The sequence below is a fragment of the Cynoglossus semilaevis genome, chromosome 14 (genome assembly GCF_000523025.1).
Source record: "Cynoglossus semilaevis isolate Cse_v1.0 chromosome 14, Cse_v1.0, whole genome shotgun sequence".
NCBI classification, from domain to species: domain Eukaryota; kingdom Metazoa; phylum Chordata; class Actinopteri; order Pleuronectiformes; family Cynoglossidae; genus Cynoglossus; species Cynoglossus semilaevis.
Window position 1 is genome coordinate 18967425 of NC_024320.1, and position 19500 is coordinate 18986924.

Genomic DNA, 19500 nt, shown 5'->3' on the forward strand with positions numbered 1-19500 from the left:
AGAGCAGCACAGTTCTGTGATCACAGAGTCCATCATTGTAAATGCCGCAGCCATTGTATCCTTCCAAGTGGCAGACAGGTCAACTCCAATGTGTTGTTCCCCTGCGTGGGAAAACTCAAAGCCGACGTATTTTTGGAAAAACTCTTTGAATCCATGTAATTAAAATCAGCAGCCCCAGTGAGGAATCTGTCATGGATGTGCTGTCTATTGTTCATTGATAGTCTGGTAGATAGAGTGCACGCAGAGCCTTGCCTCTTGGGTTACTGTTTAGTGTGGTAGGAATGTGTGCGACAGACAGCAAGTTAGTTTAAAATTTTCATGACAGATTTTGTTGACAGAGTTCGTTTACAACAACGGCCTTCTTACACGTAAACATAGCCTGTGGATTTATTTCCTTTGACGAGAGCTCTGTCGCCATGGTAGCTTGTTAGCTGGTTGAGCTGAATGGCCGGGTCTCATATGTTGTCACTGAGCCAAGTTCCTTTGGAAACCACATCTTCATGTGTGCTAACAATTAACCCAGTTTGGACATCACCCTGCTTACTGGTTTGTATGGTGAAGTGAGCTGGAAGTGGCAGAGATTTTGATCAGGATGAACAGGTTACTAATGTTAAGATCGAAGAAATTGATTGGCTGATTGAGCCTTATGGAAGAAGCAGAGTTTAGTTGTTTGGAAATGGGAAAAAGAGTCATTAATGTAAGAAGAACTGTGTGGAGGCACAATAATGGGATGGGAAGGTGGTGATTAGCTTCTGCTAAACCTCCATCCAGAAATATCCATGTGGGCTTGTGTTGCACACAAAAATCTACACCACTCCCCCCTGAACACACCCACAACATAGCAGACTTGAGCAGTAAGGCCTGACCAACACTTCCTTCAAACTGGCTGCTCCTCTGCAAAATCAAAACTGTGAAATATACACCTGCATCATGGTATAATTTGATATAACTGAATATTTTAATTGAGAAACAGTGTTGTAAGGATTTAATAACATTAAATGCATTCATCTGTTGTCTATTGTAGTGCTTTGGCCCAGAGGCAATGTCTCTGTCATTGGTATGGACCCCCAGGGTTCACCTCCTGGGTTAGTTCGAATCCCGGTTAGGGCGGTTGGTACCTTCCAGTGGACTCACCACCTGCAGGAAGGTTCAGGGGGGTTGGTACGGTGCAGTGTGATTTGGGTGGTGACTGCTGCCCCCGCAACCCGGTAACGGATAAGCGGATGAAAATGGATGGATGGATGGATCCGTTGTCTACTTAAAATGTACTTGTCTGACCATGTCATTCCACACCTGTCCACTTACTGTCGCTATTGAGTTTCTACACCTCAGCTAGTCTACTGCAGTGTCCACACAACAATCTGCTGTTCTTCTCCTCCTCGAAGCCCTTTAGAAACTCAAGCTTTGTGAGTTAAACTTTAAAGCTGGTTGTCGTTAGCAAATAACCTGTAAGAATTTACCACAGGCGATAGATCCAGTTTTCTGTCTTTATTTACATATTTTGATTCAAACATATTAAAAGCTAAACAAATACATAATTATTCTTAAATTATTATTGTATATATAATTAAACATAAATTAAATGTTTTATATAAATATAGTCAAATCAAGAATAAAACAATTTTTTAGGTTGTTACATTGTGTTGTTTATTCCACTTTAAAATCAATTATTATCTAAACATAACAGCTGAAGTCTTACAGATGCTGAATATTCGGTGTTGTAGTTTATTTCCCATATCCCAAAAAAAATCCCATGACATGGAAATTTAATGTTATACTTTTGATCTATCTATCTATCTATCTATCTATCTATCTATCTATCTATCTATCTATCTATCTATCTATCTAATATATAGACATACAGTATATAGACATATATATACTGTATATATGTATGTAAATGTATATATGCAATTCATTAGGAATCAGCCAGTGATTTTCTTGTTATTGATTTCAGCGTGTCAGTAGAATGAGGTCAGTTCTGATGTTTTCCAAGTGCTATCAGGGCAGATATCCAGTTCAAACCTGTTACTCTTGTGTGTGTGTGTTAGAGGCAGCTGTGGTGCAATAAAAGGCTCAAAGGACTTATTTTAAGATAAATGTGTTTGTGTCCAATTTTGAGACCACCGACGGGGTATACATTTATATTAAATCCTTTCTTTTAAATATCATGACACATGGGGCAAATTGAAAACAACAACAACCCCAAAACAATCTATGTATGAAAGACATTTGTCAGAATAAAGCAATTGTTTTCTGACTTTTTATTCTCAATTGTATTTCTCAAATACTAAAAATTAATTATGAGGCAATGACTTTTATTCCGAATATAACAACTTTATTCTCATAAATATACATTTTTGTATTTTTTTATATTATTATAACCATATTTTTATTCATTTAAAAAGTGTTATCCTTCACTTAAACGTAGAATGCTCTTTCTTGTAATATTACAGGTTAATTAGCATAAATGTATGTCATGTTTAGTCTCATAACTCTTAACGCCCCCTCAACTCCTTAAATCGCGACTGCATTCTTATAATTTTTACAATTTGTTTGCCATAAAGAAACAACCTTCTCAGATAAACCACTAACATAGTTATCAATAAATAAATGTGGCCTTTCCTCCCATTAGCCTCATGCTAACTCTGTTTAGCGCCACACCTGGTTCGCCCCAGAACCTTCGCACGGCCCTGTGCTGCGGCGGACCCACCTCCGGACCCTGCGGTCCTGAAAGCGTTAATTTGTTCGGGGGTTGCTCGGGGTAAAGTTTCTTTCTGTGAACCGGTGGGCGGGTCAACGCTGCTGCGCGAAAGGAGAGGATTAGTTCAACCACACGAGAGAGATGTCCATGCTTTGAGCTACACCTGCAGCGCGTGTGTATGTGTGTTTTTATAATCATTTCTCAGTCATGTCTCGCATATTAAACGTCATCAAAATCCAGCTGCGAAGAGGAGGGAGCGCTGGACTTCCTCTGAGGACCATCTCCTGCACTTCAGCAACACGCGCTGAAAAAAGGTTTGAACGTTCACTTTTGTGCACATGACAGCTCGTCGTTCTTACATCCAGACATATGGTATGGAGGCTGCCCCGAAATGAACTATTATGATGAGAATTCCAATGCGGAAGTGTGCTGGCATCCATGAAGTTGGGGCTTGTTTTCAGTAGTAACCGCGAACATGTCGACACTTGTTTTTTTTTTATTGTTTTTTTTTTTTTTTTAGTAAACACAGCTGAGTGCACGGGGCTACTGTTATATATATACATACACATGTGCCGGAGAGCATTTTAAATTAGCTTTAAGGATCATATTTTGCTAGAATAAAATTAGTAATGACCATCAGCATTACCACTTTTGTTCAATTATTTGATTATTAGAAAGTTCTACTATTTTTTTTAACTAGCTAGGCACACTCCATAATTTTAGTCATGGTGAGTTAATTTGGAAAGATAAACCATTGATCCATATCAATTTTATTAAAAACTTTTGGATTTGCAAAATGTCAAAAAGTTAAATTAAAATGTAATCCATTACTGTAACAGTTTTTAAAGTAATCCCCTTCAACTGTCCTTTCTTTGTTCCTTCTCCTCTTCAGGGGTGAATCTTCAGTTCTGGGAAAACGATGGAAGGACACGGCAAACACGGTCATCATCGGCGGTGGATGTGTGGGGGTCAGCTTGGCCTATCACCTGGCCAAAGCTGGCATGAAAGATGTGGTGCTGCTGGAAAAGTCTGAGCTGACCGCTGGATCCACCTGGCATGCCGTACGTCAACAAAAATCTGCTTTCTCATTTGTAAATGCACAGCGTTGGTTTAAATTGGATACGCTGTTAGGGTTATTTATTGATTTTTCTTCATTTTCTTTATAACAAAATTGAGCTAAAGTTGGTTTAAATTGGATATGCTGTTAGGGTTATTTATTGATATCAATTTATGCTGAAACATTTCAATGTTGACTAAAAAAAGAGACAGAAGACCATGACATCCCTGAGCATTGATTTTGAATATATCTGTTTACTCCAGAATTATTAATCTAATGTGTCAGATGGTAACAAGGCTGGAACAGAAAATTGATTAGATAAACAGGACACATTTGAGGTCAAATGAAAGTACCGTCGACTTACTGTAATACTTGATGTAACTAAAATGTAGGTTAACATTTTTACAGCTTCATGTTTAATTTCATAGATTCATGATTTTTGCCAATAGAATTAACTTGAATTTCTGGGGCAGAGTCATGTCGTTGATAAAACCCATTCAGTGTGATAATTGGGCATGTATTAATATGAGCAGACCAATGTTGTCCCTATAAGTTCTATTAGTAAACTAGAGCACCAGTTGCTCTTCCTCAGCTCTGACCTTATGTAAGGTACAGTATTCGTTTGTGTCAGTGACTCCTGGCTTCTGTTACATTATCAGTGGTAGCATTGAGGTCAAACTGCTGTCCTGTCCATGCCGTCCAGCTTTAGCATTCGGTCACAGTCTTTACTGTGTTGCTGGTTGTGATTTGGACTGGTCTCTTTTAAACATCAAAACTAAAAACTACGTGCAATTGTGAGTTGGGGCATTCTGATCTGCTTTCACAATCGTAATATCACTTAAACAGGAATCAATTATAGAGCCGGATCAATGAGGTCACAATCTAACAACAATGATCTTCAGTTGTTTTAATTAAGTGTGACATAATAAACCACAAAGAAGGCAGAATCTAAAATGTTATCAAATATCTTGACAGATTTTACTTTAAGACATATGACACACACAGAAGATTTAAATGATGTCATGGACATTTAATAATTGATCTATTTTAATATATAGCTATCACTTTTTTTTTCATAAAACTAAAAACAAATTGTTGTTTAAATGAGTCTTTGCAACCCACGCAGGCTGCCACAGGAGGCGCCATTAAGTAAGTGGGTCCTCTGGGCTCAATCCCAGGACCTTCTGAGTGTAGATGTGTAAGGCAGGCATGATAACCGTGACACTACAACACCACCTATCAGAGTATGTTGCATGCTTCTAGATTCAAATCCATGACCCGACTAAGAGTAGCTGAACATATAAGTCTAGAAATAATAAACTCTTTGGTTGAAATCTTTAATGTAGATAATGCTGAAGAATGCATGCGCTAACAAACCAAATGATAATGGAGAAAGTCAGTTATTGCAACAAAGATGAGACAGTGTGCAGCAACATGCCTGAAGGTTGTCTGTAAAGACTCTCATTCGTCCAGGTCATGTTATCCAAAGAGAGTTGAAATTCCTCAGTTGAGGAACGAAACACCTTTCAAGCTCCAAGGAGTCCAGTTGCTGACAACTAAACTCTATGGATGTCTACAAGGTCGTCCAGGTTAATGTATTTTTAAGAAGTAGGAAAAAACTGGACTAGATTAGGTAATAGCATAAGCTTATTATATCTGCCTGTCAGCTAGCATAATTTTAGTAGCTCAAGTTATGCTTTAGAAGTCGCACATTGTTTTTTGTCAAAAGAGTTCCTTAGATTAAACGTAGACCTGACCTGGTCCTTCTTACTGAAGCAGAAACAGACATTTTCTTTATAACAAAATTGAGCTAAAAGAGCAGTGAGAACTTTCTTTATTAACCACTGTGTGTATGTGTGTGTTTCTTAACTTCTTAGGCTGGTCTAACAACATACTACCATCCTGGTATTAACCTTAAGAAAGTCCACTATGACAGCATCAAACTATACGAGTCTCTGGAGGCTGAAACTGGCCAGGTGAGTGGAATTACTCATTTGTTGTACCTTATGTGTGTTTACGTGTTTGTTTGTTTTTTAATGAACTTCATTTACTGATTGTCCTCATTTGCAGGCGGTGGGCTTTCACCAGCCTGGCAGTGTCAGAATTGCCTCCACACCAGCTCGAGTGGATGAGATGCGGTACCAAATGACCCGCACGCACTGGCACGTGACGCAACAGTACTTTATTGAACCTGAGAAAGTCCAGGAACTCTTTCCGTTACTTAACATGGACAAGGTCTGAATAGTAGTAATAGTTTGATTCTTAAACTGGGGCACCTGAAAAGTAGAGTAAAACTTCGTTAGTATCCAAACTTGAATCTAAACACATTTAAATGAAGAAAAGTAAGAAACTAGAATTTCTGTATCTCTGAACCGTTGTTACATTACACCATGTTGTACTGTCATTTTATAGGCCCGTTTTAAAAGACGTGCGATTGGCAAATGCAGATTGACAGTAACCTATTTATTCATTAGCTATTTACAAAAACAAGTAGTAGTTTTCATTCATTTTTATTCAAATGCAACCTCGTGAAGTTTAGGATTTTAGTGTAGTCTAGCTGTATCTTATCGTTGTGCTTCCTACTCTGATCATTTTCATTATCGTATCAGGTGTTGGCAGGTCTGTACACTCCAGGCGACGGTCACATCGATCCTTACTCACTGACCATGGCTCTGGCTGCTGGGGCCCGCATGTACGGAGCTCAGATCTACAACCCGGCTCCGGTCAATGGTCTCAGACCCACTGCTGATGGCAAATGGGACGTGGACACCCCACACGGAACGATCCGCGCCAATAGAATCGTCAACAGTGCAGGTTTGTGCATATTAGACACTGGAATCTATGATACACAAATATACACAATGACCAAGGCTACCTACTGACCAAGGCTACCTACTGACCAAGGCTACCTACTGACCAAGGGTACCTACTGACCAATTGTACCTACTGACCAAGGGTACCTACTGACCAAGGGTACCTACTGACCAAGGGTACCTACTGACCAAGGGTACCTACTGACCAAGGGTACCTACTGACCAAGGGTACCTACTCCAGAGTACTTGTAAGCTTTAGGAAACATTCACCAGCAGTGTAGCAGAAAAGGTGTTTTTTTTTATTTTATTTTTTTATTTAAAAATGTAGGCCATGCAACAAAAAAGGCCGGGCCACAGCTGTATAGAAACATGTTATCTGGTTGTTATACAGCAGGAGACCTTTGACCAAACAGACCACTGCTTGCAGTTCAGAGAAGAGCACTAGTGGCTTGAACCGGGTCGTACCAGTTCCGGCGGGAATCTGTCGGCAGTAACCGGCTCTACTCACTCCTGCTGCTGCTTGTTTATCTGGCACAGTTCAAGTATTTGGACAGGTCTCTGCTCCCCACAGTGGATGAGGCATATCGGTATACAACACATATCGGTATACAACACATATCGGTATACATACGGTGTCATGCAGTTTTTGGATCAGTCGCATGCAATATTCACTTGGCCTAAAAAGAGTTTCAAAACGGATATAAAATGCACGAAAGTCAAATTTGAAAAGACTTTGTCCACAGACATGTCAACACACAGTTATCGAAGTATATGTTTCACTAGTTTGAAACACTTATTAACTGATAGTCACCCTAAAATGAGCACATTATAAATGATCTCTATTTATTATACACTGGCTGAATGTCCCGGTGCTTTGAATGGCTGCCTCTGGAGTGGGATGAGTTCAAAATCCCAGCCGTTAAAAACAGCACCAACAGCCTCTCTGCTTACGACTCAGTAAAGAGAGAGGGTGGGGGTATTTGAAGTGGGGTAACTTGAAGTAAGCACATTCCTGGACTGGGTGACCCATTCATGCAACCAACTGTGTCTTTATCCCTGAGTTCTATGTTGTCGTGTATCTCACGTTGGTGCGGTAGTGTCAGAAAGGTTGTCAGGTGGAAAAACTCTCAAATCACTGCATGGACTGGTACTGTTGTGTACTCTCTCAGCAGAGAGCGAGACGTGAAATGGACATTTTCTACTCCAGTGGTGTCCACACTTTTTTGGCTTGGGAGGTACTATTCAAATGACCAGGCTAAAATGGTCAAAAATTGAAAACATTAAATATATATTTACTCAGATAAACTGAACATAATCTGTATATACAATATATGTTGGGGTACTGACTAAATGCATATAGCTTTAATATTTAATTTTGTGATTATAGTCCGGAAAATACGGTAATTGTGTTCTCAAAACCATCACAGTATTTTTAAATTTTTCTCTTTAAAAGCAGAGCACTGTTTCCAAACTGATGTTTATATATTTAGTCGATATTATATTTAGTCGACACGATATTTAGTCGTGTCCTTACAATCTGTATAAAAGAAGTTGTTGTGACTTGGACAGATTTTTAATGGCCGAACTGAGCTCGACCTAAACTGTCCTGTCAGGTGGACTGTCTCTCAGCTGTCTCTCAGAGAGTTCCTATCAAAGTCTTTGACATATCCCTTCTCCTTTTGCAAATTCTGTTCTCTGGTTCAAACCAGTGTGTGTTGTGGAGATTGGCTGCCAGCCAGACGGTCCCATTCTGTCCAATCTTGCGGCTGAAGATCAGGCACGCCTCCCGACAGTTGGCTGCAGATTTTCACTGCTGTGCTGCACCTTCTGTTGTCTGTGCAGGAACTTGAACAGTTTGTTTGACTTTATAAGACACATGTTATTATAGTTTGCAAGCATTTTCAACAAAACTATATATATATCTGAGGCAGCTAAGACGTGTATAACCCAGTGTGATAGTTGGTAATGCTGCGTTTAATATTTTTGAGTTTCCTTCATTGTGGGTTTTATGTCTGTGAACCTTTCCAGCTTTTCTGGGCTTCAGCGGTAAAGCAACAGATTTTTATCATACTGTGTGTTGCAAACAGACCAAATCCCCAGTGAGAGCAGTTCTTGTTTTCACATATGCTGCTGAAAACCCATATAACCCACAGGCAGCTCTTTATGGAGTTGCGTAACGTCAACTATCTTCAGCTGCAGTTCATTACTGCAGCTGAAGACCCACTTGTTTGTGCCACAGTTTCTTATGGAGCCTTATTCTGATCACTGTTTTTATTTAGTCCTAATATGTCAATGAAGCACAACCTGTTGGTGGTTGCTTTCCTATAAGGCAGTTTGCCCTGACCTGACAGCCTTAATAAAAGTCAGAGGTCATAGTCCTTGGTATGTGAACCCTAAGGTCCAATTTCAACACATCCACTTCCTGCCCAGGAGTAGTTAAAGGATTTTGTTTGTTTACTGTGTATAAAAAGTCTTCATACGGTTACACCGCAGTAGATCATTTCAGAGGATAACATCTACTTCCTGTTGCCTTTCAATAACAAATGACAGAAAATTATGCCGCTCTTCACTCTTAATTCTTCTCACCAACGGCTGCAACCTACACATTTTCAAAAGCTACAAAAAATATTCGTTAGGCCCTCGGGACAATGACTTTAAAAGTGTCGTCTGCCTGGGCGTCTCGGAAAAGACAGAAGAGAGAAAAAAGCAAATTTACTATTTGTATTTAATTTTTATAACCATTTTTCCTGAAATGAACAAATGCGTAAACTGCCGTAAGTGTTTGATTCTCAAGTTTCCAATGGTACTTGAACGCGCCTTGTGTGACAGCTGCAGCTTCGGTATGCCGACGTCCCAGTCTGTGTAGACCTGACGGTTTATTATTTCAGTGGTGCTGAAAACATGTTGATTAATAATTTCCTTATGCTAAACTAATGTAATAATTATAGTGAATAGTCAATAAAATAAGAAAATGTGATGTTTTAATGCATTGTCTTCGGGTTTGCAAAAGGGGTCCTCAGCCAGAAGCTCATCCTGTCTGGGCGGCCTTGACGTAGAAATGTTTGTGAACTTTTTGAGCTTTACTGCAACAAATGGTTTGCATCCATTTAGTGATATCGTTCTTGAAAACTGGAATTATACTTTATAGCCTTTGCAGTAAACATTGGTTCGGCCTGGAAGTACGTCAAGTTAGTGAGTCTGCGTCGGTGTGCCCTCAGTGAACTGTCCCTGTGTAGCCCAGTAAATGGGCCCAGTCTTCAGGCAGCTCATAAACAGGCCTCTCTGTGCAGCTTAACTGCTGGTCTTTATCAGGACGTGGTGTTTGTGGACCACCGCTTCATCCTTCACACTGGGAACATGTTCACACTCTGAGTTCAACGTGAAGCAGACCTTCATTTAAAACAAGGATGGATTTGTGGAACCCTCTTATGTCACACGTACTGTAATGACAGTGGAGCAGCCTCGGCTGGTCACAGGTGAGGATGTGGACATAGTCTGTGTTTATTTCTACTCCGTCTGTAAGTCTATATGTAGCTAATACATACAGTACAGACCTGTTAGTCTGTACATGAACAAGTGTTATTTGTGCTGTGGTCAGTGGTGTACTAGCAGAAATAGAACCATGTCTGGCAAATGACGTACTTACGTGTATATGTACTATATAACGTGCATGTATATATTTTATTTTAGTACATTATCCTTAATTGTTTGTGAACTGGTCGTCACATTGTAGCCCATCCCTGATGTCGCGGCTACTGATTTGTCGTGTACTTTTACAAGCATTGATTTGTTATGGAAGTACAGTTTTCATTATTCTGTCTCTGACTTTATAATTCATCCTATTATCCAAGTGTATCCTTATTTATTTGTGTGATTTGATTTTAATCTATGTAACAGGGCACGTACATATTTTAACCTGCAACTCCAGTTTTCACTACTACTTAGCTTTTCTGTTTCGTTCTTAGCATCTTTAGCTTTTCTGTCTGTTTTTCTGCTGCTGAAAACCCACAAGGATCTGAAAGTCAACTGTATTAGTCAAGTTATCACGTCGTTGGTATCAATATGCAAGTCCTTCTGCTCCTGTAACCCAGAGGCCAGATATGGTCTCATTCCCTGAGTCAACATAATTTCCTGTGTGCTCACAAGCAAATGAAATACATACAGATGTATGCCTTCGTATTGTAGCTGCAGGAAAATTGGTGGAGCATCTGGAGTTACTGCAAGGAAGTCAAACATTTAGTTGCAGTTTATTTTTTACATAATACTGTGCGTGTACTTTTATTAATAAACTGTAGATATTGGATGGAAGGGATACGTGTACTTTCCTGTGCTTTTAGTCTATCTTTGATGCTAAAGAAGTTTGAACAAAATGGTTCTTGTGTTGCTACATAATTGTTTTACCTTGGAATACTCTTGTTCTTGTTACTGTGCTGCAATCATGTATTCTATTGTATTGCCTATCTATTCTGAATTTATAAAAAAAATATATATATACATATTGTTTTTTTTAATTCTAGGATTCTGGGCCAGGGAAGTGGGACAGATGATTGGGTTCGACCACCCGACCATACCAGTGCACCATCAATACGTAGTGACAGCGACCGTCCCAGAGGTGAAGGCTCTGAAAAAGGAGCTGGCCGTCATCAGAGACCTGGAGGGGTCGTACTACCTGCGTCAGGAGAGAGACGGCCTCCTGTTTGGACCCTATGAGAAGATGGAAAAGATGGTGCTGCAGGACTCCTGGGTCAGAGACGGCGTCCCTCCAGGTTCGTCTGCCACGGGTAGAGTCAGTAGTTCGATGTCACCCGGAGGTTACACTCTGTCTGTCTGCCCTGTCTCCACTTTGGCTGCTGCAGGTTTTGGAAAAGAGCTTTTTGAGTCAGACCTGGACAGGATCATGGAGCATGTGGAGATGGCCATGGAGACTGTTCCTGTGCTGAAAAAAGCCGACATCATCAATATCGTGTCTGGACCAATCACTTACACCCCTGACCTGCTGCCCATGGTGGGACCACACCAGGGGGTTCGCAACTATTGGAATGCCATTGGCTTTGGGTCTGTATCATGTTTTACACCTGTGCTCATGTAGACTCATTTAAATGATCTTTTCCTCTGATGTCTCGTCATTACATGGCCATGGACAGATGTCCTGTAACGTCGTAGGACGACAAAGTTTTGCATATTTGGTTTTATTGCCATCAGTTATAAACTGGGAGGATTCAGGGACAGGGACATTTTTCTACCCAGAAGGCCTCGTCATCTTTGGGAGATTAGTTCACTGCATGTTGAACAGCCCTTGAACAGAAACTCAAAATGACCTACCCAACAGAACAAAAGTCATTCTTCAGTGTTGTTTTCTCTAAAGCTTCATATTTAAAATGGCTTTAGTCACCCATCAAATATTCACCCATCATGCACCAGCACACACACACATGCCTTTCACAAAATGATCAGATTCCAAAAAGCCTTTTCATACCAACATCCAAAAATGTGTTCCGGGACACAGTCGTACCTAAAAGGTGTACGTCTGATACTAGAGGATCAAATGTTTTCTCTTAGAAACCTGGAAAACCTGGAACTAACTATGATAAGTTAGTCACGTAGTTGTTGATAAAATCCTTATTTTGTACTAGAAATCCAATACCAATACTGCAACTTTGAGTATCTGCAGATACTGATATTAATCCGATACATTCTTTTCTCCTCCAGCTTGCCGAGGGCTGGAGGGATAGTATCGCACCGATACTATTCCTAATTTGAACCCTTTTAACAGATCATTTACTATGTACTTTCAGTACTACAAGCAATCCTTATGTAGTTCTATTACTATCACTGCTCCCTGTCCTGTTTAAGTCAAATAATCAATGCATAGTCAGGATATAAACGTGTTGTGTCTGTGCTCAGGTATGGGGTCATTCATGCTGGTGGTATTGGGAAGTTCCTCAGTGACTGGATAGTGAATGGTGAGCCTCCCTACGACCTCATCGAGTGTGACCCTAACCGCTACGGCAACTGGACAGACGTGCCGTTCCTGTGTGCCAAAGCCCGAGAGTCTTACGGCTTCAATAACGTCGGTGAGTTCGAGGTGAGACTAACCTAACGATGACCGTGCTGTTGTATTTGTACCTAACTGCCACCAAACCCTCGGCTGTCCTGCAGTTGGTTACCCCAAGGAGGAGCGGTTCGCTGGGCGACCAACCGTACGAACAAGCGGTGTTTACGAACTGCTGAAGGGCAAAGGATCCATGGGCTTTCACGCTGGATGGGAACAGCCTCACTGGTTCTACAAACCTGGAGATGACACCGGTTACAAGTAATAATTTTGTTAACGAAAAAGTATTGAGCTAAGTCAAAAAGTTCAACGTTCAAAAATGATGTTAACTCCGTCATAATCAGTTATATTGATCAAATCTTTTCTAAAGCTTGCTATCTGGCTCCGTCTTAAGACGAGGCAAAGACGGGGATTGAAACATAATGTCAAAGAGTTTCATAAAGGAGGAGTTCTCTCATGGAGACACCACCTGCCAAAACATTTTTAGATTTAAATGTAGGAAATGTATAGAAATAACTATAGCCAACAACCAACAGGGATTGGTGTTGTTAACAGCAGAGACTGTGTGTGATTGTTTCATACCAACACGGTAAGACTCTAAATATGTCAAAGCCAAGCAACGATTGAAACAAGATGTTTTGTCTCTGTATGCTCCTCAAGTCAGCTGGCTCATCCCTGCCTTAGAGCAACAGCAGCTGTGCCAATCTTTTTTATAAAGTGGTTTGAGAGCAGGATTTTACAGTGGGATTGAACATGAATCCAAAGCTATAAAAAAAACCGCCGTGGTGGAGATCAGTGGAAACCCTGTATGCATGTGTACTGTATGTTGTATAAATGCTAGAGGCAGAAATGCCACAATGCATGTGAAAAAAACTAAAAGGATTCAGAAAAGTAAAAACACGTGTTAGGCACGATGTTAGCTCGTCGTTGTAGCTCAGTACATGTGACAGTGTGGTTTTTAACATGATTTTTAAAAATTTGGCCAGAGGTTTTACACCGGATGCCCTTCCTGGCAGTGTGGTTTTTAACATGATTTCTATAGGTCAACTGTTGTATATGTATATGTGTATATATGTATATGTGTATATATGTATATATATTTGTGATATATTTGTGATACACATATTTGATTTGGCTAGAGGTCGCTTGTGTGCCCTAGTGGCTGGTTTATGTATATATATATATATATATATACATACATATATATATATATACAGATATATACATACATATATATATATATACACATATATACATACATATATATATATATATATACATACACACACACATATATATATATATACATATATACATACATATATGCACATATATATATATATATATACATACATATATATATATATATACACACACACAAACACATATCTAAGGTACAGCAGACAGTATCCACTCAAAAAGTGCCTAAAACAAATTTATATCCTTCTTGTGCTCAGGCCCAGCTTCCGTCGCACCAACTGGTTTGAACCCGTTGGCAGAGAGTGCAAGCTGGTGATGGAGAAGGTGGGAGTGATCGACCTGACGCCTTTCGGCAAGTTCATGGTGAAGGGAAAGGACTCCCACAAGCTGCTGGATCGGCTGTTCGCTAACAGCATGCCTAAGGTAGAGCTTCAGTCTTCTTCTACTCTTCAGCTTTTGAAGTTGACCCCTGGATAAAACAGAGGGCGGAGCCTTTTAAGTAAGATGTTTCTACGTAAAAAAAAACACTTTTTTTGGGCTAATTTTATGACGAAATGTATTCATCACAAGTAATTACATCAGATAGGGGAACTAGCTTGACAACACAAAACACACAAGCATCCTTTGTTTCAACATGAATAGTTCCACTGAGATTCAAACCTTTTTTGTAATGGAGTTAAAACACATGTGCATTCAGTACTCAAATATTCCTTAATTCTACTTTTATATATTCCATACTATATTCATGAACTTGTTTGAGGCCAGTCTATCTCTTAGTTTTAAATAATTATTCAGTATTGCAGTCATATCCAGCAGATACTTTTTAGATACTACTTTCAAACTTTTTCTTCGAATACTATGGCAAAACAGATTACCATGGTATTCACAAAAGAAAAGAAAAAAAAATAAAACCATGGCATATTTGTTACAGGCCAAGTGCTGTATTTTCTAATACAGGAGCGCTTACTTTTTGAAAGTTTGTTCATAAAGTTAGCTGTTTGCCCCAATATATATATATATAAATATATAGATACACAAAAACAACAGCACTATGGGGGTGTGGCTTTCTGCATATGATACCTTTAATATGGTCCATAGAAGCTGACGATGAGCTGCTACTGATACATGGTTTGACTTTATGTTCAAGAAATTCTGTAATTAGTATTACATCACCAGTAAGTGTTCCCATCATGCTTTATTACATTTAAAATGTCTGATAAAGAACTGCCTTACCAAAACACACGAGCTAGATACTGACACCTACTTCCACGATTACCAGGGACATATCTGCCAAATGAGTTCTAGGGCCGACCAGTCTGATCCAGATCAAAGCAGCTGCAGACCTATGTAAACTGAGCAGAACACTTGGAGAAGCTGCACATGCTCCTATCAATCACAGCCTGGCAGATAACCACTTCTTGCACCCACACCTGTCAGCCTGTCTGTGTTCAGTTTTCCGTGTTGTATGTATATCTATATATATGTGTGTGCGCGAGTGTGTGTTGTGTGACCAAATATTCATTAGAAACATTTTTTTTTTGTGCAGCACTTGATAACTAGGGTTTCTTTTAACGCTGGTCACAAAAAAGTGATCGGTTTACATCAACAGAGCTCGTCTTTATGCTAATTATTTTATTTTTACTTGGGGCAGTGGTGGCTTAGTGGTTGAGGAAGCGGACTTGGGTCCGAAAGGTTTCAGGTTCGAGTCCACCAGCTGCCAAGTTAGCACTGAGGTGCTCTGAGCATGGCACTGTCCCCACACACTGTTCCTCAGGCAGCTTAAAGCCAGATTTGGGTTAAAGTCACATTTGGTTGTGCAGTGGTGAACTGTGTCACAATGACAACGAGTTCACTTTCCTTTAACTCAAATATTCGTGACAAGCTTTGGTAAAAAAAAAAAAACATCTTAAGGATTGAGAACACATGGATTCTTTACACAGCAGTTTTACAGTCCTGTGCCTTTAGGATTGTACGGTATTGAGTTTACAGCATGCTCCGCCCACCCCTTCCCTTGGAGAAATACCTGTGGACATTGTCATGTAACCATGGAGATGGTTAAGCAGTCAGAGAGAAATGGCTGTCAGTTAGTGTATGCCATTCTGACAGGAATGGTAAACTAACAGGACACCTGACAACAAACTTTTAATTTAATTTTAAAATTCTTTTAAAAAAAATACACCAACAAATTCCTCTAGCCTTCAGCTAAGCTAAGATGATCGTGCCACGCAGCTCTGTGTCCTTTGAGTTTCAACACGGCACTAGCTCTATTTCTTGTGAAAATGGGGAAAAACAAGTTAAACTTGTTAAAGGACACGACACAAAAACTTCCGTGGAATTAGAAATATAACTCTGAAATGCACCCTATGTGTGTGTGGTTACTCTCTTCTCTGGCCTTTGTTTTTTTTAGGTAGGCCAGACTAATATCAGCCACATGTTGACACCCACTGGGAAGGTTTATGCAGAGGTCACCATCACCCAACTGACACCAGGAGAGTTTCTGCTCATCACAGGCTCGGGGTCAGAGCTGCATGACCTCAGGTAAAATGCATGGAACCTTTCACACATTGGTTTGTATTTACTGGGGCTGGGAGAATCAGTGTTTTATATTTTAAATGCAATATGCATTTAAAATTGAAGCACCAAACTGTGTGATCATGTGCTATAGATTCTGTGCTGTGTACTGACCTCTGGTGGTGACAATTTCTAACTACACAGAACAGCAACAAGGCAACAGAAAACCACCGGAATACAAGCTTGACAAAGGCTGTGGTCATCTGACAAAATAATACAAATGTATTTATTGATGCTAGAGTGATACGCTCTTCTAAACGGTTTTTTTCTTGTCCCAGGTGGATAGAGACAGAGGCGGTAGACGGTGGTTACGATGTGGACATTAGCAACGTGACAGACGACATCGGTGTGCTGGGTATCGCTGGACCAAACTCACGCAAAGTTCTTCAGAAACTGACAGAGGAGGACATGAGTGATGCAACCTTCAAGTTTCTCCAGTGCAAGTCCATCACGCTCGCTGGCGTTCCTGTCCGCGCCATCAGGATCTCCTACACTGGTAATCAGAGAATTCAACCTACGGCCAACATTTACTGATAATGACACTGAGTGTTCGATGATTGAAAATAATTTAGAAGACAGCAGTTTATCCACAAGAGCCATAACTACACTAATGAAATGTTGTTGAAGACGTCAGTGAACACAAAGAGAGGATGCTGTTTCACAAGTCAAACATAATGTATTAGGATACTGTGTTTTGTGTACATTTATATACATTCACGTCCAGGTGAGCTTGGCTGGGAGCTGTACATTGACCAGAAGAACATGGCTGCTGTGTACCAGGCCATGATGGAGGCAGGTAAAGATGAAGGCATCGACAACTTTGGTACCTACGCCATGTCCTCCCTCAGACTGGAGAAAGGCTTCAGAGGCTGGGGAGCTGAGGTTCACTCTCTCTCTTTTACTCTCTCACTCTCTCACACACACACGCAGAAAACATTGTGGTCCTCTGACTTTCCGACCTATCACTTTCTTACAGATGAACTGTGACACCAACCCCCTGGAGGCTGGGCTGGACTACTTCATCAAACTCAACAAGGTGAGCACTAATATGAAGAGTTTAACGTTGTACTGATGCAATTAGAACTCAATTATGAAATGCAGGAAAATTCATAGATACTTAGGAAAGAAAGTGAATGTTTATATGTATTTCTTTTTTGTATCTTTTAGTTTGTGAAATTATTAAAAGTTCAAATTTAACCTTTTGATGTTTATTCTTCAGTTCGACTGTCGCCCTCAGTGTATCGCTGGTTTTTGTGGTATATAAAAATTCATAAATGTTCTAATATTTTCATTATTTTTGTGATAAAACAAGCATTTTCTAGCCAAAGAAAAAAAACAGTAAAAACAAAAGTAAAAAAAACAAAATAACATTTTGTAACACATACATACAGGGTATTGCAAGAAATAACCTGTACGTATGAATAAACGAGATTTGTGAAAGTTTCGTTAATTTTTTGCTATATTTCACGCCCTACGATGTCTCATAAAGGGTTCGTAAAGGGTTAATATATATACGTAAATAAAACTATTGCGTCTCTTCACGTTCTTTTTGCCTATCGCGGGCAGTCTTGGAACATAACCCCCGCGATAGACGGGGAACCACTGTGTAGAAAAACACAAAATGTGCAAATGAAAAGTGAGAAGAAACAGTGTGCTTCATGTTTCTTATATGCATCTTGTTTGATGTGTGTGTGTGTATGTGCGTGTGTGTGTCCAGCCTGCTGACTTCATTGGTAAAGCAGCACTTCAGGAGATCAAAGCCAAAGGTCTGAAGAGGAAGTTGTCCTACATCACAGTGGACACGGACAACATTGACCCAGAGGGCAACGAGACTGTCTGGTGTAACGGCAAGGTGAGCACCGACCAAAGCACTCACTGGTGACCTCCATCAAAACGTCCTGCTGCAGACTCTTTCACCCAGCTGCTCTCCGATGTTTGTCTGTTGTGTTTCACCAGGTTGTCGGCAACACCACATCCGGAGCCTACAGCTACAGCAGCCAGCAAAGTCTGGCGTTTGCCTACCTGCCCCTGGAGCTGTGCTCTGTGGGGCAGAAGGTGGAGGTAGAACTGTTGGGAAGAAAATACCCAGCCATGGTCATCCAGGAGCCGTTAATGCTCACCGAGCCCACGAGGACCCGGCTGCAGAAGAAAGCAAAGAGCAAATCTTAATCCTGGACCACCTTCAAACTGTTTGCCACTGGCTGTGGAAGAAGGATCTTACTGTGAATTATTAATCAGCCTTAAATGAAGGGAGATGCTGTCAGGGAGAGATTTTTCTGTCTCCTGTGGAAGGATGAGCATCCAGAGAATCCATGGTCCCATCTAAGCAGTGAAGTATGACAACTGCTGAGGGATACATTTGATACACAGTGTCTTAAATGAAGAGCTGATGTCATTGTTTTTTTAATTTCATGGTTCAAGGCTCAACAACTGGACCATTTATGGAGGAAAATCATTAAAGTTTCCTAAAAATGTCCAAAACCCAAAGATCCTACTATAATGTCTTGCCGCTTTACTGTTGACAGAAACAGCTGTAAAAAGCATCTGGTTCAGAAGAGTTGTGTATACGAAGTTATGTTTGATAAAATATGTTCGGGCCTAAAATCATTCCTAGGATTTACTGACAAAAAAGTATTCAGAAAACATGCACTAGTTTTCCAGCCTGAACAAACCAAAAAAGTAGGGATGTCTGATAATATTGGCAGTAATTAATTGTTTGGACAATACCGGCATATCGGTAAAAAGGTAATATTGGACAGAAAGCCTGTACAATAACAGGTGGAGAGAAGCTGCAACATTGTCAGGTGACTGTCAACGCTTGAGCAACGCATGTCACACATCGCAGGTTTCACCATAACTGTCTGTCACTCAATAGAGTACGTTACACTATGTATATACAACCCACATCCACTAGAGGACAGTGCTGAGTTGAAAATTAAGTTTTGGGGTGATTTCGTTTTTCCTTTAGACGATACCAAATATGGCGACGGTGGCAATAAAAGTCCTGCTCAGAAAGGAGTCCAAACAGAGGCCGCGCAGGAGGCAGTGGAGGTTCGGTCACTCATAAATACAGTGCAGAGTACTGTTCTTTTTATGGCCGTAT

At 40.3% G+C, this 19500-nt stretch overlaps 1 protein-coding gene across 1 annotated transcript; it reads left to right on the top strand.

Annotated features, from left to right (window-relative positions):
- The first annotated feature begins 2705 nt into the window (after window positions 1–2705).
- dmgdh (dimethylglycine dehydrogenase) lies at window positions 2706–18878 on the top strand. The gene is made up of 16 exons (XM_008325685.3): window positions 2706–3018; window positions 3597–3765; window positions 5639–5737; window positions 5832–5996; window positions 6371–6575; window positions 11092–11340; window positions 11431–11629; window positions 12479–12648; window positions 12734–12887; window positions 14084–14249; window positions 16234–16364; window positions 16676–16893; window positions 17122–17279; window positions 17374–17433; window positions 18115–18249; window positions 18354–18878. Exons 1-16 carry the CDS (start codon window positions 2912–2914, stop codon window positions 18564–18566), a joined length of 2598 nt encoding a protein of 865 aa, XP_008323907.1. The 5' UTR covers window positions 2706–2911; the 3' UTR covers window positions 18567–18878.
- Window positions 18879–19500: the final 622 nt, after the last annotated feature.

What these genes read in the sequence shown, in the direction of transcription:
- dmgdh (XM_008325685.3), top strand. Translation starts at nt 2,912, where the DNA reads ATGTCTCGCATATTAAACGTCATCAAAATCCAGCTGCGAAGAGGAGGG. An exon ending in TTACGGCTTCAATAACGTCG is followed by an intron (nt 12,649 to 12,733) that starts GTGAGTTCGAGG and finishes GCTGTCCTGCAG; the next exon opens with TTGGTTACCCCAAGGAGGAG. An exon ending in CATCAGGATCTCCTACACTG is followed by an intron (nt 16,894 to 17,121) that starts GTAATCAGAGAA and finishes ATTCACGTCCAG; the next exon opens with GTGAGCTTGGCTGGGAGCTG.